This window comes from Paralichthys olivaceus, chromosome 24, assembly GCF_024713975.1.
Source record: "Paralichthys olivaceus isolate ysfri-2021 chromosome 24, ASM2471397v2, whole genome shotgun sequence".
Classification (NCBI taxonomy): Eukaryota; Metazoa; Chordata; class Actinopteri; order Pleuronectiformes; family Paralichthyidae; genus Paralichthys; species Paralichthys olivaceus.
Genome location: NC_091116.1, coordinates 11,729,504 through 11,754,056, shown reverse-complemented (window position 1 = coordinate 11,754,056; position 24,553 = coordinate 11,729,504). Strand labels below are relative to the sequence as shown.

The following is a 24,553-nucleotide window of genomic DNA, read 5'->3' as shown; positions in this document are numbered from 1 at the left end:
GAATCACCACTTAAACACAAATTATCTTCTCCAGCATCATCAGCATCTGACGAGAGACTTTATTTAAACACTCTACGCTGACTCAAACAGACGCAGAGCAATTTGCGGGAAATTACTTTCTTTCATTCTCATCCTTGTGGAAGCGACAATAAGGAAGATAAAGATGCACACTGCTCCCCGCTGAGCCTTAAACATTAATCCTGTTCTCTGGTTTACCACCTATTGTGTCTCTGAATACATCAGCGGCTCTTTGCAGACATGGAGTTGCACAAATATGCAAAAACATAATGTGCTTTAATTTGCTGAAAATCCAAACTAAACTCCCTTGGTTTGGCAGTGAGACTGAGAGTGAGACATGCATTCTGATATGTATAGCATATGTTCAGGCGACCAAATGATTCACAACATGCAGGCCATGCTTTGCCGTCCATATGTGAGATACTGTGAGTGTGAGAGACTCTCACATGATGTGCTTGCAGATATTTTCAGATGCGACTAAATGTGCATGTTTGCAAACGATGCGTATGTGTGCGCATGTTGCAAAGAACTAATTTCTTCACCTTTTCCTGCAACTATTTACTGTGAAGACAGCTGCATCGTAAATATCACTTTGTCTCCTTCATCTTCCCAGGAGCCATCAATCACTTATTAAATCCTGCACATAGTCCTTCATAAGTCTGACTCCTCAATGCACCACTGCCATTATAATATTTCAGCAGATGTCCTCCTCTATGAATAATTGAAGGAAATTGAACCAATGCCTGAGGCGGAGTGGGAATTTGTGGTCTTCTTTTTTAAGATTTAGGCTTATCAGTGCTATTGGCAAACAAGTATGACTTATTAGCAGGGACGTGAAAGACTGAAAGCAAGTTCTGGTGCAAATGTAACAATAATTGAGTGATTTAACAATCCTGCGAATTTATGTGACGTTGCCCGAAGGTGCTCCACTCTCAAGTGGATAAACTGTTGCATTAGTATGGATTAATGTGACAATAATAGATTCAGTGTGACACTTTTCTCTTCTCCTCCATCAGGGAAAGGGAGATTCTTTCGCTTCCGTTTCCCGGCCTTACCTCTCCTGGGCATCAGCAAGCAGTCCTTGCCCCAGGAAGACCCCGACGCCGTCATGGTGGACTCCCCTCGCAACAGCGACGGCTCGGTGGCAACGCACGACTACCAGCTCCCCACCACCCGCGAGAGCTGCAGCCCCACTTACGCGAATGACACCCGGGCTCTCATCGCCCCCAGCCACTGCTCCACCCCTGTGTCCGGGCCTTTGGACCACTCGTCGCCCAAAGGCCCCTGGGACAGGATGTACCAGGACCGAGCCATCACCCAGAACCAACACCAGAGCCAGGAGGACACGTTTATCGCTGCCCCGTCAATTCCAGGCCTCACGCCAACCGCCTCCAGAGAGAGTGTGTGCAGTATTCGCAGAGCCTCATCCGTGCATGACATGGAAGGCTTTGGGGCCAACTCCAAGATGGCGTTCAGAGACAGACATGCTAGTGAAGGTAGGAAGCTCTAGCTCCTCTGTCCCAGATGTTTTCTGTGAAGCTAACAAAACAAATACCACAACATTTCCTTTTTCCAGTTGGTTAATGTTAGACAATGTCTTTTCTCATGAATGCTTTAAATATTAAATCAATGTTTTACACACAATTCAAAATTCAACATCTTCGTTGGCCCTTATCACCAAAAGCTCTCGAATCTCGTCTTTTCATGTCGACATCTTCATCTGCATCTTCTACGTGTGCGACACCTCTTCTTCATCGTTACATGTTTGCGTTACTTCTCTTTTCTCCAGGTTTGCATCTGTCACGAGTTAGAAATCTCACTGAAATTCGCTCTTTGCCTTCTCACTTTGGCTCCCTCGGAAATTTCCCGGTCATTTTACTCGAGAGCTGTCAGGAAAAGTTCCAGAAAATAACCGGAGCAACTGCCTCAAACATTTTGCTTTCTCATATATTCCTCATGACAAACACTCACTATATTAATAACCATGCTCCCTGTGATCCCAAAAATAGGAGATGCGAGATGTGCCAGTCTCTTAATCAGTTTGATAGTGATTCATCATCTACACCGTATGTTATTGATCTATATCGCTCATTAGCCTTTTGGCCCGTCATTGCTTCCAGGGTAGAGGCGCCCCAGCAGACGAGCCCGGAGTTCTCCAGGCCAATCAGTCCATCCTCTTATCTGCAGTCATCATTCAAATAGCTCCCGGTGGCTGACACACTAATATATCTACTTCAGCCTAATGAATTGTTCATGGGGACAGTGGTGGTGGTTTAACGCCAGCCCCCATTTGTCATTATAAAACCAGAAATCCCTCTCTCACCCCCACTCCCCCCTTTTTCTCCCCTCTCCAACTCCGTGTCGCTGCAACAGACAACGGCCGCAACATAAAAGGTAACGTGCTGCATCTGGGGTTGTGTAGTTTTAGATAAATACACATGTGCTGCATAAAACCTGCTTGCTGCATGACTTAACCACACGACTGAGGTTTGTGTTGAATGCAAATGACTGACAGTGTGTTTCTGCAAGTTCTCGGTGTGGAGCCTCAAACCGCAGGCACGGCAGTAAATAGCTAAGTCTCGGTGCACATGAGCTGCCGAGTCCACGCTCGTCGCCCAGGGGACGGCTCAGTAGAATCAAAGACACTGACCTCTGCACGCGCTTGCATGAAGCGACGCATTAAAATCTCTCTCCTGGTTTTGCTCATTGAAGAAAATCAATGAAGCTTCGCTGAATGATACTCCCACTGTCTGTAACCTGTTCTCTCTCTCTAACCTCTGCTCCCCATGACTTAGAGAATGAAAAGAAAGCTGACTGTGTTGCTCACCCTCGTCTTTTCTCCCCTCATTAAATGCGATGGAACTGTTTTTTATGCTGCATCAATTTCACTGTAAGAATCCTCTCAAGACTTAACCTGGTCACTGTCTTATTTAGAGACACGCTCATGTTTAAATGTGATCAGAATCAAAGAAACTGGAACTGATGTCCTGATGAATGTAATAACTGAAGTCATTCGGTGTCAAGTCATCTCAGATTTAAATTATAGGAAATTGAATTTTTAACTTTTTAGAATTTTGGTTTTGACAGGTCATTCATCAATATTAAAATTATGACCAAACTTGAGTTCTTGATGACATTTATCTAACAATTCTCCAAATCTCTGTCTGTCTGTCTCTTATATGTTGAGAACTGTTCATCTAATCGTTAAGGTATTAATAAACTTTGCCTGAACAGGCGACCAGTGATCTGTAGCAGCAGCAGCTCTGAAAAGGTTTAAACCTCGTTAGCCCATATCTCCCTTAATTAGGATCGTAGACGAGTTCATGTTTCTCCTATGACCAAATCAACATGTCAGATTTCATTAAGATGTCCGACTTAGCCTGAAAGTGTGACGACTTGACACGGAATAATCCAGTAATGTTTTTAACCCTGCAATCCAAGCACCCTTCCATAAATCCACTTTTCCCTTCACGTGCTATTTCTTCTCTCTCCTGCTCTGCTAGTATCTCGCTCCTGGATGGCTGGCGGTATGGCTTTAGCTTTTTTTTTGTTTTCCTTTTTTAAATTCTATTTCATTTTTACGACTGCGATGATTTTTCTTCACTGTGGCATGTGTCGAAGCTGCGCATGCAATCCCTCATCCTCTGCTGTCTGTTTCTCTGTCCTTGACTCTCAATCACCGTACTGTACTGTTGTGAACATGGGGGGGGGGACACTGTGCGGCCTTCCTCCACTGGCTGAATTAGCAATTTTCTCTTTTTCACTTTTTATCACTATCATCTGGCCTCATGTGTAGTGTGTTAATGTGTGAGAGTAAGATTGGATGAGGCTGTAAACTTGTCAGACGGATGGATGGTTTGACTAACTGTGTGAAATTGCTTTCTTTGATTGTGCATTGAATCCACCAACCATGTTCTTCATTATCCTTTAATGAGAAACTTTGAAAGGCCTGTTCATCCTAGACGGGTCAATCAGAGGGTGTGGAGTTCATATTTCAGCATCTGTGGTATCCTCAGTGTTGTGTTTGAACTCGCTCCAAATATCAGGGCCGCTCCGTTCTCACGATCCATGTCACACGTGTACTAGATCGTTCCCTGATCAAATCACAGGGCCTGTTAGATTCACAATAGCCCAACAACGCCACGAGACACTGCGACTTTTAATAATGACACCCCCCCGCTGTCGCTTTCTCTTTCAGGCCCGCTGAGCCAGATCAAATCCAGCCTGCTCGGCTCCACCTCCGATTCCAACCTCAACAAGTACAGCACCATCAACAAGATCCCGCTCATCACGCTCAACTTCTCCGAGGCCAACAACGAGAAGAAGTGCCCCTCGCCGCCATCCTCCGAGAAAACCATCATCGCCCCGAAAGTCAAGGACCGCACGCACAATGTCACCGACAAGGTCACACAGGTAAAACGCACAATCCCATACAAAAAGTTAAAAATTGCAATTTTTTTACCATTCATCCAACCAGTCATTTGTTGACCATCTGAAGTTTTGCAAACAGAAGTTGGGAAACGGTGGAAAGTTCAGAAGATCAGTCGCTGTCATCACAAACTATGCAGGCTTGATTTGTAGCTTCTCTCTCTCACACACACACACACACACACACACACACACACACCCTGATGTCTGTGAGCCTCAGGGTGATTAATTGAAACTCATACTGATACGTGTTACAGCGGAGGTGTGTATCTCTTGTGGCAGGATAGTTTTACCGGTGCCAGACAGCATCCAGAGGTCAGGCCGTCGCTCTAGAATTACCAACAGGGTTAGAGGTCAGTCTCACCTTTACCTGCTGGAGCACAGAGAGAGAGCCACTGTAAATGAATGTGTCTCTGAGGTGGACCCAAGCTGCCCCAAATCACTGGTTAGGTCTCGGTTTTGCATTTTGCCCGTTAAAGGTTTATGGGCAGAGGGTAGAAGTGGAGCCCTGCTGAGAGGCAGCGTCAGGTGAAGGCCTCCGACTGGAGCCAGCAGCAGAGATGGAGCTGACTGAGGTGACCTCCAGAATTAAAGTCAAAGTTACGGAGCAGCACAGAGGGCCGGCTGCGTAATGTGCTTCTATAAAGATGCAGGATGTGACTGCCCCCAGATGTGAAGCTAAAGCGTCTCATTAGTCACTTTTTGTATATTTTGCTGTCTTGTGTAGTTACATTATCCAAAATGTTCATTTGCTGCATAACGTGAATAAAATGCTGCTTCATGACGTCATCAAATTAGGTTTATTGTTATCGTTTTAATTGAAAGAGACCCCGAAGTTACATATTGTGTGTTTACGACATGATTGGCAGCTGAGACTGACTCAGGATTGTGTGTCAGCGGGATCTCTGGCTGCAAATGTGTAAGATGGCAGCAATCAAAGCCGGGATATTTTTGGGAAGTGGAGACGCATCGTTGATCTTCATATACAGTCTGGGTATATAATGACATTTAATTCCCGTCTCTCTCTCTATATGGTTCCTGTCACGCTATCATGTCCGGTAATACACCATTTAATGTGTTGTCACGTTGTAACCACCTCAGTTCTCGCGTTCACAATTATTGAGGCTGATCAGCATCAGATACATGTTTGTGTTTCAGTAACACCCCCGATCCCACTAGGTGCATGATGTTAAGAATATTAAACTATCAAACAGACACACAAGATATGGAGGGATCACACATATCTTCCACTTCCTCTACACACTCGACTGCGAGGAACACACAGCGACAGCAGATGTATTGAAAGCAGCTCTGGACTCCTCTGAGTTTATGTGAAGCCACGATCAATGCATCCGAGCAGACACGCACACTCTCCCCCGGCCTCCCGGCTCCCTCACAAAGCAAATACAGAAAACATACTCGTTCAGCTCGCATGCCGTTTCTTACATTTTCTCACGGCATGCGTCCCAAGCACTTTTTTGTCAGTCTGGATTGAAACTGAATCCAAATGCAGAATGAAACCGGTGATACAATGCGTAATTTTTAATGATGGATGATTAACCACAGAAATATGAAACAACTCTCCTCTCATAAATAATACCCCTACAGTTCAGACCGAAAAAGAGCCAGCGGAAGGGAGAAAGCTACTGCTCGTTTGAAGCGCAGCCAAACAAAAAAACAAGCCAAGCATTATCTCACCAGGGAGTTCATTTGCACCAAGTGCACTTAGCTACAGTAGGTATGTTAAATAATTAAGATGGAATCTTTTATTCAGAAACAGACTGTCATTCTGCCGTCAGCCGACTCCTCCCGGGCTCCCGAGCTGTAACGCATCAATGCTCAAAGCTGCTGGTGTGATACAGGATTCCCGTCTTGTTTGTATCATCACTGTTCCTCATAAACTAATAACGCTGCATTTTATAGTAACATCTTATTACCTTTAGGGAATTTCTTCAAATGCTCACCTGGACTCAAGGATGAACTGAGAATAATTTGGGGGTCAAAGGTCAAAAGTCCAAGAAATTTAAATAAAATAATAATAATAAAAAATAAAGGCACTGAAACTGCACTGGTCGGTGAAGACATTCAACTTGAACACATTGAGATAAATGTATATGTGGTGTAATTTCCTTTTGTTCCTCTGTCCTCAAAAACTGTTGTTTGAAAGTCAATAGCAATTCCACTTTGACTTGTGACTGTAATGAAACGAGCATTGAAATCGCCGGCTCTTGATAAAGTGGCAGCCCGATGAATAATAGAACAAGTTGCCTTTGTCTGTACTGTTGGTTTCTGATTGATTTCAAAGGTTATCCCATATCAGCAGTAAAAGTGTTTGACCCTCAGCTCCACACAAAGGGTTTCTAATAACCAATCCAATTATTAACACTTGAGCTGTTATCTGCTGCATTGGATCGTCCCTCTGTACCCTCGGTCCTCCCCTCTCCGGTGTAATGGCGACCAGGCCACAGATAACGGGGACGTGCGATAAACGACGGATGCCAAAACAGAGCCATTTCAGGTCCTTCCTCATTGTCACGTCTCCTCGCTCCTCACTGTCGCAGGGTAATTGTCTCTTTGCCCCTGAAGCTCATGTTCTTTACCTCGCAGATACAATAATCAGCAGTGAGAGGAGAGGTGCTGCTTATTGAAGTGTCAGACACAGATGAATAGATGTGTCCTCCGCCCGCACCTGTAATTACTTCCGAGTCATTGAGGCTGTTATGCCAAATGGCCCATGACACTGCTATAATATTGATGTTAAAAGCCATGTGGGTATATATGATAACTGCAAAAACAGAGGTACTGATAGTGACTTCCAGGGGTTATACTCATATCCCATACTCAACGCAAAACATTTCTTGTGAACAATTCATGTATATTTCTTTTTAACCCGAAATTTAGTTTTCAGTTTTCTGCAAGATCCCAGATATATTTTCCAAACTGATCTCATTCAGCTGTAACTGTAATCTTAGGGTTTTTCTCCTGAATAGATTCAGTGCACATGCATTAGGACTGTAGAGTTTGTACAGCATGTACAGTTGTAGTTCATCTCATACAGTCAGATTCATCTACTCATTGTTCTAATACATACAGGTGTATATTGGACTGTATTTACATTTTACTGAATTTATAATTTAGCAGTGATTTTAGTATTTTACCTCCACAGAGTTGAGGGAGAAAGAAACGATGCAACTGGAAATAATATATCTGAGTTTTAGACCCCAAAAAACACTGGATCTTACATTTCCCAAAATGCAAATTGATAGCGTCTTGGATTGAGTGTCTGTTCCTGATGAGCTGGAGCCATGAAATGGTTGAAACTCAACCATTTTTCTCAGGCAGTTGAAAAGACTCCTTGATAAAGTTGTTGTACATAAGATTCAGTGTCATTAGAGTATGTGTATTGAGTATTTTTATATGTGACATCATCTGTAATCCTGATCAATTATTTCTGCAAATATATATGTTTTCAGACATTTTAAGCAAACAATGTCTCATTGGTTCAGGCAGCATAGACTCTATTTTACATTCATATCCCTGAAGGAGAGACACAATGAATATATATATATATTTCTTTACACTTGAGTTGAATGACTCTATTCTCTCAAAGATAGTGTTTTATTTTTTCTGATCTTCTGCTTTGGTAAATTCTCCATCCTCCTCCTCAGGTTCTGTCTCTGGGCGCAGACGTTCTCCCCGAGTACAAACTCCAGACGCCGCGTATCGACAAGTGGACCATCCTCCACTACAGCCCCTTCAAAGCCGTGTGGGACTGGCTCATCCTGCTGCTCGTCATCTACACGGCCATTTTCACACCCTACTCTGCCGCCTTCCTCCTCAATGACATCGAGGAGCAGAGGAGGCGGGAGTGTGGCTACTCCTGCTCGCCGCTAAACGTGGTGGACCTGATTGTGGACATCATGTTTATTGTGGACATCCTCATCAACTTCAGGACCACTTACGTCAACATCAACGAGGAGGTGGTGAGCCACCCGGCCAAGATCGCCATCCACTACTTTAAGGGCTGGTTCCTCATAGACATGGTGGCCGCCATCCCATTTGACCTGCTCATCTTCGGCTCAGGATCGGATGAGGTGAGTGGCAGAACAATCAGTCTATCAATCTGTCAGTTGCTCCAGACATTTCTCACGATGGGACAATTTCATGCACCTGATTCTACTTTTCATACACACAAACGTCTCTATCACATTGCTCCTTGTTGTTGTTACATGCCAGAGCTGGAGTCAATCTGTCCCTCCTGGGTTTCTCATGTGTCATGACAGCCATAACTCCGGCGGTCATATTTCTTTGAATGTTTACAAAACTAAACCAATCTGACGCTCGGCTGTCACATCTGCTTCCCTCCTCCCGCTCCAGACTGGAAGGCCTCGGGCGATCACAATCAGTTAGAAAGGTCTCTGCCTCCCTCACCAATCTGGCTGCGAGAAACTATTTTGTTCACGTACAACTGAGCAAGTTATCTAATGCTCAGAGAGAGCAGTTCGGAGAGTGCAGTCGGCAGAGGACATCAATCTGAACATGAGCTTTTACTGAGATACTGAACATCTACTGTACAGTCAGTGACTGAGAAGAAAAATCTGAGAATAAAGTCGTAAGATTATGAGGGTTAAACCTGTAATATTCTGACTTTATTTTAATAATATTAGCAGTCGTATATGTGTTGTATGTACTGAGAATAAAGTCGTCATTTTACAAGAATTCAAAAAAAAAAAATGAGAATAAAATATGAGAAACCGTGCATAATATTCTCATAATAATACAACTTTCTTCTCAGTTATGGTTTTATTTTCAAAATATCCCTAATACTCCTTTGTATTTGCCTATTCTTTATTTTTACAATAAGACAGAAACAAAACATGATGAGGAGAATCACACATCTGCTAAAATGTAAAATGTGTGAAGGGAGGATATGTGATATACACACACACACACACACACACACACACAGCCCTGTTGTCAGTGTGTTGCCTTGCTGAGTCAGTGTTTAGCATGAGGTGTGTTTCTTTGAGGGAGTCCATGGCTGCAGGCTGGCTCTGACTGGCAGCTGGAGAGAAGGGAGCCGACAGCTGAGCGACACAGCGGCACCATGTATGTCCTCTTCACGCAGCCTGACGACTGGTGCGCTGACAGAAAGTGTCCTCCCGTCACAGCTCACATTGACAAATAAATGTATTTTTAGTTCCTTCCGTTCTCCAGAAGAAACTGAAAATAACACATCCATGTACAGTTTTAGCTCTTGTCTTTCAGGTGTGTTATTTTAATCCTATTTTTAGACGTAATCTCAGGAACCTTTGTTGCCTGGAAACCGTCTTCGACTTTGTTCACATTTTTTCTTATTATTGCTGATTTCACTCGAAACAGCAGGTTTAAAATCTCCCTGGAGAGATTCTTTTTTTGAGTCTCAGTCAGAGTTAAGCTGGCAAATCTAGACAAATGGAGCGTGGCTGAATTTGCCTGCGGAGGCCATTTGAGCTCCTCATTTTCATATCAGTGTCCAGTTGAGGTTGTTTGCCTTTTACTTCCACCCTTTCAATTGCATAGTGGTCAAATGGGAGGTAATTGCAAATCATGAAGGCTTTTACTTCTAAACCAGAATTCAAATATTACTTCCCATCTATCCTGATCAGGCCAGAGTGAATTTGTGCTTGTTAACAAATGCAACAATCAAGTATTACTCAGGAATAAATAACATAAGCATGGTCAGCAAATCCGGATGATTATTATTAAAATTGAATCTCATTTAAATTCAAATTGAGTTTTCGTGCTCACTACAGCACAAAAAGGCTTTTATGGCAGATGTATGTGTCTTTTAATGCAAATTAAACCAAATTTATTCCATTCAGATCCCCCCCCCATGCACATGTACAACTTCCTTTGTGTGTTATAATTACTTGGGTCAAAGCAAACTGTACAGAAATGCACCATTCAAACAGACGGATGAGTTTACAACACGCTGATGTCAGACGCAGTCGACGTCTAGTCGAGGTAGACTCAGCCCACATAGGTGATGACGACAGGAAGGAAAGTTTGTGAGACAATCGTCATAAAACTTGTTCTAGACTTTCAAGTGAGAAAACATCAATGTCAACAGCTTGAATATTTGACACAGAGTCAGAAGTTTACAACAAAAGCTTTGCGTTTTAAAATGGCCTTAGGAGCGTGGATGGCTTCAGCGCCAGATGGCCTGAGGGATATTCAGCGGATGTGTTTAATACAGCTGGTTGCTGATGGGAGATTTAGAATCACTCCTCGGCTCAAAAACGCCTCCGACTTACTGTGAGACCAGATTCTAATCAACACTACACTTTGTGGGCTGCATCCAGCATGGCGGTGGACATTAGGAGATCGTTTAGGGCTCATCTCTTTCTTCGTATGATTTATTCCCTGTTTTTGCATGGTGGTGAGTGATGGCAGTGATTCAGGGGATTTAATGGACCCGTCTTTCTCGCTTCCCTCATGAATCCTCTCCCTTCAAAAACATCCACCAGCCTCCTTCCAGTTTCTGCTTTGAATAATCCACGTGGTGTTTCCTCTCACCTGTACGAGAGGCGTAAATAAGTGTAGATGTGAGGAGGCTGAACTACAGTAAGTGGCTGCGGCTTATGATTTCCCTGAGGATATTAGGATAATTGTCAGGCACGACAGGGAGCGGTACGACATATTAGCGTTGCTGAAGTCTCACTTATTGTGTTTAGAGATTGCACGACACTAATATATGGGGACTTAAGTCGTGGCTGCATGCTGACCCTCCTCCCTAGTCGCAAAGCCTGTGTTTTAATTTAGTCCGACTCGAAAATGGAGACGGGGATTAAAGAAGGTGATGTATGTGCACTGTGATGTGTGCATGCAGGCCTGATTGTATCTGCATGCTGAGGGGCTGCAAAAAAGTCAAAAGTGCCTCATCATCACCCAAACTCTGTATTCCACCTTCTCTTAAAGCCTGATTTCCATGAGTTTCAGAGTTGTGTTGACAGTGACATCCTTGAAACATGTGTTTACACCAGCGGGAATGATCCTCTGTCTCGTCTGTGCGTCTGCCACATGTGGTGTGGGAATAAGATAAGATGCATATGTTTCTGAACCTCTAATCCTGAGCTGATTGTCCTCATGACCCCGACCCACGACACTGAAATGTGACCGACAACTTGTTCACTTTGTAGCAAATTCCCTCCTAGTCTGATTTCTGATTTTGAATTTACTGCAAAGATTTGATTTTTAACAAATGATGAGAGATGTTAATACTTTAAATAAGTGTGTTTTTTTAGATACTTGAGTATTTCCACTACACTTCAGATATATAGTAATTTGTGACTTAATACATTAAGGTTTTACATAAAAAATCAAGGCCATAGTTTCATTTAAATTATGAACAATCAAAGCAAGTATGCACCATATCAAATATTTCACAAAAGAAACAAATAAATAGATCGAAAAATATAATATCACCTTTTAAACATTTTCATGATCTTGATTCTGAGAACAAAAGTCCTGATTCAGATTTTTCCTCTGTTTGTTAGACCACCACTCTGATTGGTCTGCTGAAGACAGCCCGTCTCTTGCGGCTGGTGCGGGTCGCCCGCAAGTTGGACCGCTACTCAGAGTATGGCGCCGCCGTCCTAATGCTGCTCATGTGCATCTTCGCCCTCATCGCCCACTGGCTGGCCTGTATCTGGTACGCCATCGGCAACGTGGAGAAGCCTTACCTGGAGCACAAGATCGGATGGCTGGACAACCTGGGGGTGTCGATAGGTGACCATATTTATCTTTTGAGTCCAAACACATGATACACACATTTTGTAATATGTTTAACATATTGTATTTTTGTTATTCCTTGCAGGAAAAAAGTACAACTACAGTGACCCCAGCTCAGGCCCCTCCATCAAAGATAAGTACGTCACGGCGCTCTATTTCACCTTCAGCAGTCTGACCAGTGTGGGCTTTGGGAACGTCTCCCCCAACACCAACTCTGAGAAGATCTTCTCCATCTGCGTCATGCTCATTGGATGTGAGTGGCAGCTGAGTCACAGTACACGCAGACAGTATTAGGATCCTGTTATCGTTGAAACTCATTGGCTGCAGCACACACACTGTATTTCATGGAGAATCTAAACCTTTATGGAGCATTTTTTAAAGATAATTCGATAATTCGCTAAATCTTCTAAAGGAAACATTTACATATTTATTTCTACTGAATGTACAGTTATCACATCTAGAGACATTTGTGATCACCCTGTCCACACAAATGTGGATATTTTGCAAAACAAACTTTGTCCTCATCACATTTTACCTTGTGCATGCCCACTGTAGCTTTGTGTCATGAGCATGTGCGATAAACAAAACAATTACATCGGCTAAATACCAGTTGACTGGAGAATTTTGTATCTATTATCGCCGCCTAGTGGCCAGGTGTGTTTGTAGTCGTTTTTGTGTTCTCGTCTGAACGGAGAAGTTTTATAAAAGAGTCGTGTGGGTGGAGATTTTTTTAAAAGGGGAGGGAGAGGTATCAAGCACAATAGGGCTGTCACTTTTTCCAAAAATCAAGTTTGAACAAATTGGACATTACATGCATTTCATTTGAATATATTAGATTACCTCAAGCTCACAGTTGAGCCTGCAGATTTCTTTAATACACAGTGAATTTAAGTTTTACTCTGCATCAGGAAGCAAATGCTTTATTTGGAATAAACAGAAGAAGATGTAGGCATTTTATATGAGCAGCCTCAGCCTCCACGGCTCAACGCTCCACCTCTATGGCTTCTCTCCCAGCTCTAATGTACGCCAGCATCTTTGGGAACGTGTCTGCCATCATCCAGCGGTTGTACTCGGGCACAGCCAGGTATCACCTACAGATGCTGCGGGTCAAAGAGTTCATCCGATTCCATCAGATCCCGAACCCGCTCCGGCAGCGGCTGGAGGAGTACTTCCAACATGCCTGGACGTACACCAACGGCATCGACATGAATATGGTACGAGAGAAGTGTGTGTGTGTGTGTTTGATTTAGTCCAGGAGTGAGATTCTCTCGAAATGTGATAAGCTCTGTTGCCCCTTTACAAACTCATATTTTAGTAAATATCTTGTCCCTGAAAATGTTCTTACCACATCGATGTAAAGTCATTTCATCAGGATGATACTGTGTAATGCTCACTCACAGCCGCAGGTTAAATAAAAGCTGCAGCTACTGGTTATTGACACGGTAACTGCATCGTTTCTCATCATGATGCTGTTCTTATATAAATTTGTCTTTTCCATGTCTGCCTCATGTCAAATGGAATGACCCCACCACTCTGGTAAGAGCAGGAGGTACATGTGTTAACACAACTAATGTCCATATGTTGCTCAGTGATAGAGCTTAGCTGTGCCTGACACTCATAGTTTTTAGCTTTAACACACAGAAGACAACACATATGTAATGCTGAGGTCTTTGTTTCATTATCGTCCCAAACATGCATGTTATTAAAGCACTGTTTTATCTGTTACACAACTTACTGAACATACACAAACCCAACCACACTGTAACCAGCTGCATCCTAAATGGGTTACCAGATTAACTTGCATGCCAAGGCACATTAATGCTTAATGTTTCCTGCAGGTCCTGTAATAGTCTATCAGTGGTAGACTTGCATGCCTGCCTCCAGGTCCCTGTCTTTTGCATGAAATCTGTGTATTCAAATATAACCCCATGATGCTCATCTGCTACCAGAGACAGAGTGTATCATGCCTGTGAGAGTGGGCACAGCCGCGACGGGTGCTGCCAGGTTTCCCTCCTGGCGTGGGAGGCTTGGCTGCACGCTCCGCGGCGGCACCTGCACTTGCCAAATGTTGTTCAGTCTTTCCTTTCCAAATCTACTGATCGGCTTTTGTTCCGAGCAACAACGAAAAAAAAGCCTGTCAGAGCCAGAAAAACCAGATCGGTCTGGATTTCCTCTCTTGTCAGTAGCACATTGTATTCTATGTGTAAATGACAAAAGATGAAACAAGTTTCCTCTTGTCCCCCGTGTGTCCTTGATGCCCCTGTGTGTGTGTCGTGTTAAAGTTAAGTGTTCCTTTACAGTCCGTTCAAGTTCTGTCACTGGTCTCTATCTTTGTCTTTGCAAGGGTAAGTGGATTACAAGTTGGACTTTGATGCACAAAATGTTAAATTATATTTATTTTATATTTTTATTAAACTTTGAACATACCCCCAGGTCAACTGGGATGGGTAGGAATGCTCGACCAATCACGGTTGGGTCATGTTTTAATATATATTCACATAATATTGAGGAATGTTTCATGATTAGTTATTATTTCTACTTTTTGCTCATGCACATTCCAGGTAATGGTTCTTTCTATAAAGGCAGTAAAATCACAGCTATAACAATAATTTACCTGCAGCTTCTCGGTCCCTGTGTTGTGTCTTGTCTCTCCTCTAAAGCAGCTGAAATGCTCAGTGAAAACATTAAAGTGTAGATCTGTGTTGAAGGGCGTTGCAGGCTTTTTTTTTTTTTTACTGCGGCAGGTTAAAGGTTTTGAGAAGAAGGAAAGAACACAAGTGGCAATTGTACCAAATCTCTCTGGAAATCTGCTCAATTTGACCTGACCCCAAACTGAACATTTAAAAAGCACATCATCTCTGACAGCTTGTAAAAGAGAAAAATAAAACAAAACACTTCTATATGTAATCACACTGTAACCCTGTGCCTTCCACACTCAGGTCCTGAAGGGTTTTCCCGAGTGCCTGCAGGCGGATATATGCCTCCACCTCAACACAAACCTCCTCCAGGGCTGTAAGGCGTTCCGCGGAGCCACCAAGGGCTGCCTCCGGGCGCTGGCCATGCGTTTCAAGACCACCCACGCGCCCCCCGGAGACACCTTGGTCCACTGCGGAGACGTTCTCACGGCGCTTTACTTTGTCTCGCGCGGCTCCATCGAAATCCTCAAAGATGACGTGGTGGTGGCCATCCTGGGTGGGTCTACTCTACACCTCCACAGTCACATCCACGCTTGTCCTTCCAGCTCTAGGTCTACTCCTGCAATAATTGAAATATCTCTTGAACAATAAAATAACATGCCAAGTCTGAAAATCTCCTGGTTAACATACTGAACATAGATGTTTTTAAAAGGCTGTTGGATACCAGGCCTGAGGAAGCAAAGAATGCCATCCACACTCCATGTAGAAAAACTTCTTGTACACAAAACATCTCAATATCTCAAATTAGCCCATTGATGAGCCGGGTACAAAAACACACACACTTCAAAAGCCACCACAGATACTCCTGTCATCCCAGCCTGAGCTCACCTAGACGGGGGCGGGCCACTGAAATAAGGACGCCTCTGTGCTGCTGTGATATGTCTGGGTTGGCAGCTGAGATCCCTGTTGGGTACGTTGTAATAACTTACTTCAAAGAACGGTGTGATTGCTGCCTCGCAGTCGTGCCAGAGATGAAGGCGGAGGACGGGGAAGCGTGGGGGAGGACACATGGTGGGTCGAGAGTAACACAGGATACATGTCGATGAGAAAAAAGGAGAACATGATTGCTTTCAAATAGATAGATGACAATAGAGGCAGAGGGGAGGAGGAGAGCTGAGCGAGTGGGTGGGGTAGAAATATAAGAAAGAAAAGAGGCAGATTAAGGGATTGGAGAGTTTTGGGTGGTTGTTCCTGCATGGCTCCTCTCCATCCTGGTGAATCCCACCAAGGCTTTTGTTTTTTCATTTTAACGACTGTTTTCTGTGCAGCCAATTAACCTTGGATAAAGAGCGGTGACACAATAGGGTCACGATGAGCAAGAGGGTGAAGTTGTAGGTCATGCACAGTTACGACTCAGCAGCATTTTCTCCAGCTACAGCAGGAGAAGATGCTGATGGCACCATTTCCGCGCTCTCTCGTTTACATGCGCTGCATGAACATGTATTACATTACATTGCACTGTGCATGACAAGTGCATGCTGGGACTCATAGGAGCCCATGAAAATCTTAAGTAGGTGGAAATACACAGTTACCAAGAACATGATAAATGTTCTGTTTTACCAGCAAATAAAATACTCGATACTTGTTGCACATTTTCATATAATGCATTATATTGCAAAGTGTAATTATAATTGCACAGATTTAAAATGTTAATTTATATATATATATGAATAACAAAATTGAAATAATAATAATTACAATTTTTAATATGGTTCCTTACATTTATTAAATAAAATAGCTGTTTTCAGGCAGATTCCCCACAAACTGTGACTGTAACGCTCTGCAGCCTCACTGAACCTCTGCGCCCTCTGCAGGTAAGAACGACATCTTCGGCGAGATGATCCACCTGTTCGCCAAGCCGGGGAAGTCCTGCGCCGACGTGCGGGCACTGAGCTACTGCGACCTCCACACCATCCAGAGGGAGGAGATTCTCGAGGTGCTGGACATGTACCCGGAGTTCGCCGACCACTTCCTCACAAACCTGGAGCTGACCTTTGACCTCCGAGACGAAACCACCAAGGTAATCACATTGCACAGGTGCCGGCACAGATTCCTGTCTCTGATTACTGCAGTGAAGGAGGCAGTGAAATGGATTGAAGGCTTTTATGCAGTACTTCTGCTTTATTGCAGTACAGTAAAAATCTTAGTGGAGACCATTAACTTGAATTAAACAGTCTGTTCCATGCACCATCTCTGCCACGTCCATTTAAGTCGGAGCAGTAGCTTTGTTATTTATTCTCCTCAGTGTATCTGTGGTTGTAGGAATAATTTTGAGGGCTAATTTGGACATTTCGAATGAAAGCTGGAGTCGAGCAGTGACAGTGGACGTTACAGACGGGGATGATACCGGCTGTAATTCTGATGAATTGAGTGCAGTAGAAACATGTGCAAGGCCTGTGACAGTTGTTTTATTTATATTTTAAAGGAGAGCATGATGGGAACTTGGCCTTTTGTTATTTATTCAGAGAACTGGAAAGAAGAGAGGGAGACAAGGATTCGAGTAGGATTACATAAAAAAACAGGAGATACATGATGCAACAAACAAGAGAGGGAGCCGTTTATAATCTGTAGTTAAATGCTTTCTTCATGCAAGCAGCAACTACTTACTTTATTTTTCCAAGATTTAGTCAACGATCTGCAAAGGTTAAGTCTGATGATAAAAATTGACAATGCATCTCCACTTCCTCCCAGAAATGTACACTCTAATTTAAAACCAAATCAACTGGAAATTACTTACATACATAAGTGTGATAAGAACTACATAAAATAACAGAAACCATCTTTTTCAGACAACGCACCCACAAGCAGCTGATTCCAACGTGGATGAAGTCAAGTGTGGAAGACGAGTGTCCTACAAAAGGAAGTCGTCCACAGGTCAGAAACTACTTTGCAATTAAAATCCTACACGCATGTGTCATGTAAGATCTTGGTCCCTTTAATGCTTTATTAGAAATTAATGAAAAGTAATTCCAATTAATATCTGTGCACAGACGTTGGGTCATGACTTCATGTTAGTTGGAGACAGGCATTTTTAAACGTGAATATGTTCTTCTGACAGTTATTTATACTGTCAGGTGGTAATGGAATTAGTATTTGCATTTAAGGATAAAAATACAGTCAACTGTTTGTTTTTTATTTTTAAGCTAGATTACTCAAAAACTGCTCGACGGATTCCTTCAAAACTTGCTGGAAGGATGTGATATGGAGACTGATATTTCCTGAGCAATTAGGTGCAGATCCAGATAAAAATCCAGATCTAGTGAAATTGAGGTGGGGTCTCATAAGGGGACTTGTTGTCTCAACATCTTATAAAAAAGCTTAATTCTAGTGAAGATTTTTAGGCTCATTCAAGACGGACTCTTCGCAATAAACCCTGATATTCCAACACACAATGGAGCAGTGTGATGGAGTTATAAATATCTCTCTCCTCAGATCAGTTGCACCACAGATAAACACAACAGTGTCCTTGCCCTCAGCCCTCGGATGACAGTACGCTTTGTGTTTGACTTCGAACAGCCAGGAGAGCCGGGACGTGGAGCCCGAGCCTCCGCCACACTGCAGCACTCAGCATTTTGGCTGCAGCTCAGGCAGATCTAATTGGTCACCATGGTTACAGGCAATCTAAATACAGTAACGCCATTTCCCAATATAACACTAGTGAGGCAGAAGAACGTGCGAAGCAGGTGTGAGACTTAGAATTCAACCTGATGAGCAACATTATTCATTTATTGTCGATGATTTAAAGTGACCGTCAGTGACATAACATGTTTGTCCTCGCCTCACCCCCGAGGCAAAACACTCGCTACGTGTTGTCACAGATAATGAGACAACCCGGGCCTCCCCAGAGGAAGGTGGTGCAGAAGCCGGTGTTCCCTCAGCAGATTTCCTGATTACCGTTTCTCCCTGTAGGCTCCCACAACAAGGAGCCGGTGGCCACCTACTGTGACGCCAAGCAGGGGAGGCAGATCTACGCCTCCTCACCAGCCAAGGAGAAGAGGCAGTCTACTGAGGAGGCTGAGGACCAGGAGGAGGAGGAGGAGGAGGAAGAGGAAGGCAGAGAGGAGGAAGAGGAGCAGAGGCCGTTGTGTTCTGGTGTTCTGGGCTACCCTGTAGTCAGGGACCACTCCCTGGGCTTCGGGCTGAGCAACGCTCCGGATGCACCTGCTGGAGACAACACACAGGACCAGGCCTATAAAGGTGCTGATGGAAACATCCACCTTATTGGTTTCTGCATCAGTCTTCATTCAGTGTTTTGTGTTTAATAGTGAGGGATTTATTTTTGTCTTTTAAAAAATAATCTGCTTGAAAGGCCTTTCATTTCATCCTCGTCATTCAAATAGATATTTTCCTGAACATATTTTTCTTTCAAATTGACAACGGATTCAATAGAAGAAAGAAAATAAGACAGCTCAGACTGTTTTAATTTCAATTATAAATGATTTTATTCTAATAACAACAGCAGTATTGGCATTTTTAGTATTTAGTATTTTTAAATGCACTGGTGGGATCTGCACTCGGTCCTCGATCAGCTCCTCGATCATGTGTAACCAGGTACCAGAATCGATATCTGAAAGCGAAAAATGATATTTCTATTATTGGTTTTTAAACACACATAAATTCAGCTTGTCCTCTAAATTTGTACCAAAATGGTAATTGGCTCAGAATTTCATTTAGAAAACACTCCTCAGCACCAGAGGAGGAATGTCACACCTATTAAAAATCCAAACAAGGATTATGTGTCATTAGGGTGAAACCTAAAACCCACTCAGTAATAAAAGGTAAGAGGATTATATCCAGCAACCAGCTCGGGGGTCACCACGCTTTTGATTGTAGGTCACGACCAAGTAAAGGATTTACAGGAAGCATTAGGTAAATCATGTTGTGGTGTGTTGTGATCTGGTGAGTGAGGTCACATGAAATCTTTTTAGGAAATCTGAGTGAAGAGGTTTAATTGTCCTTTAACCATTCACAGAGAGCAAGTTATGAAATCAGAGTTATGAAATCCTCCCGCAGATCCCAGCGACTCCACTGAGCAGCTTCCACACAAAGAGCTGCATCACTCTCCCATCCAGCTTCCACCGTGTGCACATTGAGCAAACACACCGCTTTGTGTTTACAGCTTGATCCCATATGACTGTAAATCCTCATAAACCATCCAGAGTGAAGAAGGAAGGAACAGGATTTCCATTTAAACTCAGAGTGATTCTATGTGGGGACAGTGTGTCAGCATGTAGATTTGTTAGTGATATCCCATAATTTAGCTGCTGCAGCCATAAGAGGATTTCTGCCAGGGTGCGACGGTCACCGGGGGTCAGATGTGTGTTTTCCTCTGTGATGTGAGGATTGAGGAGGTGATCAGAGCTCAGGGAAGTTAAATGATGAGATGACACAATGCAGCGTCCCCTTGAGGCAACGCTCTAATAACACAGATCACTTCCCTGTGTGTGTTTACGTTTGCGTTCACATCTCTCCCACCAGATGCAGAGGAGTGGGTGCGTCAGCGTCCCAGAGAGAATGCAGAGGAGCCCGCCCAGTGTCAGGAGACCCCGGCTGGGGAGGACGACAGTGATACAGACCTCACCTACGGAGAGGTGGAGCAGCGGCTGGACCTGCTGCAGCAGCATCTGAACAGGTAGGATGTGGATGGTGGTCAATGTTGGTCATTAGGAGACTCTTATGCCTCCGTGCTGGCGACACCCAGTGGCCAAAGGTATAAGGTTTTCGGATCGTCTGTTCGTCCCATTCTTTTAAACATCACATCACAAGAATGTTTAAAGGGAATCTCTTCAAATTCGCTGCCAATGTTCACTTGGACTCACATATGAACTGATTCGAATTTGCAGGTTGAATGTCAAAGGTCAAAACCCTTTTTAGCATATTGAACAGAATATCTTAAGAACGCCTCCAGGGAATCCTTTTAGTGTGGTATGACATGGTTAGATTTTGGTTGTCAAAGGTCAAGGTGAACTTGGTGACTGCGACTGGTGCTGTGATTTGTGACGTTTCAGTGCTGGTGCGTGATGACACACCAAAAACACCAAAACGTTGCAAATAAATCACTGTAAGTTGTCTAAGTCCGTCTTCAGGGAATTTCTTCAAATCTTGACAAATCAGTTCACACTCAAAGGTGAACTGATTTGTGTTCAAAGGTTAAATATCACTGTCCCCTGAGTCTGGGGGAAATGTTCTGAGACTGAAACTGCACAGGCTGGTGGAGTTTTAATATTGTATTGTTGTGGCAGAGTGGCAGCCGCTCAAGTGGAAATGCTGGACTCCACTCACTACTTAGACTGCTGATTAACATCCAGGGCCACCAGTGAAACAGCAGAGGTGGAATATAGAGTATAAGGCTGATATTTACCCTCTAACTGTGAAGACAGAGGAACTGGTGATCTGTGGCTTTGTTTATGTAATCCTTCCCTGGCTTTATCTTAGATCCCATTATATTATGGTTTGAAAGGACATGATGAAAATCATGTGGCACTTTCAATGTCGGCATTCACTCCTTTTTAAAGGGGAACTCCAGCGACTGTACACATCAAAGTGTTTGTTTACAAGCGCTGCTGCATATGACAAACAGTTGCATAAAGCGCTCAGTGTCTCCAGAGGGAGCTGAGTGACGTCTGATAAATACCCTCCAGTGATTTCACTTGAATCAGGGGCGGGTGGGTCTGAAGACAAGTTTGTGTGTAGCATTCTCTTCATTTCCACTTGAGGCTACAGTCGCCACGGGTATCACGTACCTGTATGTCCAGCTGAACTTTCAGTGGTTAGTTTGCATTGTGGTTAATGAAGGTGCCTGGGAGAAGAATGTGTGGCATAATAACAGTCTTTTAACTTTAATTCATGACTCATGAACTTTATTGGAGTGTGAGGTTAAACCACTAATAATTCTGATATCAAATGAATATATTTTTAGGGTCGGAGCTGACGTCTGAGGCACAAAGTGTGTTCTTTTAGTGCTGGGGCTCTTGACCTTTAGATAACAAGAGACACCTTCAGGATGGTGTTTGGCTCCGTTTCCCATGATAGGCTTTTAATTTTACTTCAGCTCAATCGCAACAAAGTCATCTTTCATAGCTCCCCGTGCAACCCCTTGTGATTCCGGCTATAATTGGCTGGAAACATTCACAGAGACGTTGCAGGGCCAGATGCTCTGGCTCCAGCTGTGTTCACGCAGCGAGCGGAGCGTGTGAGGAGCTTATGTGTGTGCAGTCAGCGGTTGTGCATTGCATGCAGCTACAAGATGCAGACACGCGGCTAAGAGTCTTGAAGTCATCTTCTGAGGTTGGACGTTCTGGTGAAGTTGCAGAGTTTTGGAGAAAAGGTGGTGAAGAGTTTTAAATAAATGGCAATATAGGGGTGTGAGATAAAGAGATATTCAGCTGAACAGGGGTCTTCAGGATTCTGCACCATCTCCAGGGTGCCACCTCACTGCTGGCTGTCATTCATCCACTGAACTAGTTCTGTGTATTTCCTCTGAGGCAGCAGCAGTAAGCATGGCCGCTGCACACTTTCCTTTTACACAGAGGGAACTGAGCCTAAATGTTCATTTGCACTCATTATCCTGCAAAGAGCAAAATCAAGCACCTGGCAAAGCAACAAGGAGGCATTCCCCTGCCTGACGAACAATCCCTGCTCACTCTGTTTAATTTCCGCTGATAGAAAGTGCAGAGAGAAGTGGTGATTGACCATCTCAGCAATTGGGGCCATGATGTAACCTGCAGCATTCAATGATGACACAGTGCAGGTGTTTGGTATTTTAGTCGCTGCCATACATTCCAGGAATTTATCAAGATATATACATATATATATATATATATAGTACATAGTTATATGTGTCTGAGATGGACGATGGACACATTAAGAAAAAGAAAAATAACAACAGGAAAGAAGATGGTTCTTAATTATTTGTACATACTTTTAATATATATGAGTTTGCATCATCCTTAAGATTTTATATTTAAAGGCCGAGGACTGTACTGAAAAGTCTAGTGTGGTTTTAATTGTATTTATAAAAACATCTTCAAACTGACAAATCACTCATTCAAACTTTAAAAATATAGTTACTTATAAAAACATATACGAACTGCACCCCCGCGAGTCTGTCTAACTTGGTATATTCCAAGTTCCCCTTCTCCATATATCCCATTGGACTCCTCCACTTCCTGTTTGCCAGTCGGTACTTCCGCACGGATGCGGAACTGCGTGGATGCGGAGCTGCTTGGATCCGGAGCCCGTAGATCTTCATGATGTAAATACTGTTTGAAATATCAACCCAGTTATTCGATCTTCTGTGTGTTCGACGTGTCGCTGCACGTTTTTCATTGTTCACTTGTGTTTTAGAGGAAAACTCGTCTCATTAGTTCCTCACGTCAATGCTAAGCTAAGCTAGCATCACAAGCTAACCGCACCTGAGCGTGTGTGAAATTCTCATGTAAACACTTGATCACTTGTTTTGTCCTAAACTAACTAAAGTACGTCCAGTTGACTCTGAGGAAACATCTGGAGATGTATCTTCATATAATATATAATAATATACAACAATGATCAGCTTTTCATTTCCATCAATATCAAAGTAACACAAGTTCAATACACATAGTTGGTTTCATAGATTTGTATTGTGTGAACTCAGTGAGGAGAAATAACACAGGATTGATCTACATCATTCAAATATTCTGAAAATGGGAATTTAAACTCAAAATTACAGTAATGTAACATTTATCGTGTTTTTTATATTGAAATGTTTTTCATAATGTATTTATATTATTATTTAGATATAATTGATTAACTTTAAATTAACTTCTAATAACTAATGCGGCATTTATTGAGATCATTCTCTGTGACTCTTATTAAGAGAAACAAGTTCTCATCAGTTTATATCAACAATTATCTCCATTAATGTCTCATTATTACTTGTTGAGCTGTTTTGCTCCTGAATGAGGATTTTGCTTTCAAACACTTGATAAATATGGGCTATACAATTAGAATTTGATGGATTGATTGAGAACGACAAACACTCGATAAATAGTACAACATTTTACAGACATGACGCAGATCTACAATGTGTTTTACCTCCTCATTGTTTTCACAATGCATAACCATTATATTGATATATATTGGACATCATTATTGATATTCTTGTATTGCTCAGCCCTAATTTGACCTTTATTAAAATGTAAATGTCACCGTTTGAGCTCCATCTAAATGTATTTTATATGAACTAAAGTGACTCAGTCGAGTCACAAAGACATCGATAGACTCAATTGAAAATGTTAAAGTAGAGTCTATCTATTCTATGAATATCCTGTTATAATTCAGCTTCTTACTGGACCAGATGGACATTTTGCCCACAAGTTGAACTCTTTCATTTCCCATCCCTGTCAAAGACATAGTATAGTATGTCGTCTAGAATATTCTTTCATGTTTGGAAGGAGAGGCTGCAACATGCATCTTCACCACCAGATATCACTAGAGTCTACACATTGTATCAATAATCATAGTATATACTGACCGAGGGAGTGGGCTCCTGGCGTCTCCTGGCATCTCCAGCGGCTCTGGCTCCCTCTACCTCCATCTCTGGCTTATGACAGTAGCAAACAAATGAGACGAGTGTTCCTTAAATGTTAACAATGAAA

The 24,553-nt window shown here is 42.9% G+C and overlaps 1 protein-coding gene across 4 annotated transcripts in view; it reads left to right on the top strand.

The window, feature by feature from the left end:
- kcnh7 (potassium channel, voltage gated eag related subfamily H, member 7) overlaps nucleotides 1-24,553 on the top strand; it is a 50,648-nt gene that overhangs the window by 21,709 nt on the left and 4,386 nt on the right. Inside the window, exons 4-16 of one of the 4 annotated variants that reach the window (XM_020104497.2) lie at nucleotides 1,035-1,514; nucleotides 2,392-2,412; nucleotides 3,522-3,545; nucleotides 4,217-4,431; nucleotides 8,115-8,540; nucleotides 11,985-12,216; nucleotides 12,305-12,472; nucleotides 13,234-13,433; nucleotides 15,168-15,411; nucleotides 16,730-16,935; nucleotides 17,705-17,789; nucleotides 18,825-19,112; nucleotides 20,394-20,547. In XM_020104497.2, coding sequence (XP_019960056.2) covers nucleotides 1,035-1,514; nucleotides 2,392-2,412; nucleotides 3,522-3,545; nucleotides 4,217-4,431; nucleotides 8,115-8,540; nucleotides 11,985-12,216; nucleotides 12,305-12,472; nucleotides 13,234-13,433; nucleotides 15,168-15,411; nucleotides 16,730-16,935; nucleotides 17,705-17,789; nucleotides 18,825-19,112; nucleotides 20,394-20,547 — 2,743 coding nt within the window. Of the gene's footprint in view, nucleotides 1-1,034; nucleotides 1,515-2,391; nucleotides 2,413-3,521; nucleotides 3,546-4,216; nucleotides 4,432-8,114; nucleotides 8,541-11,984; nucleotides 12,217-12,304; nucleotides 12,473-13,233; nucleotides 13,434-15,158; nucleotides 15,412-16,729; nucleotides 16,936-17,704; nucleotides 17,790-18,824; nucleotides 19,113-20,393; nucleotides 20,548-24,553 lie in introns of all 4 variants that reach the window. The other 3 variants (XM_069520662.1, XM_069520663.1, XM_069520665.1) reach the window with 3 other exon arrangements.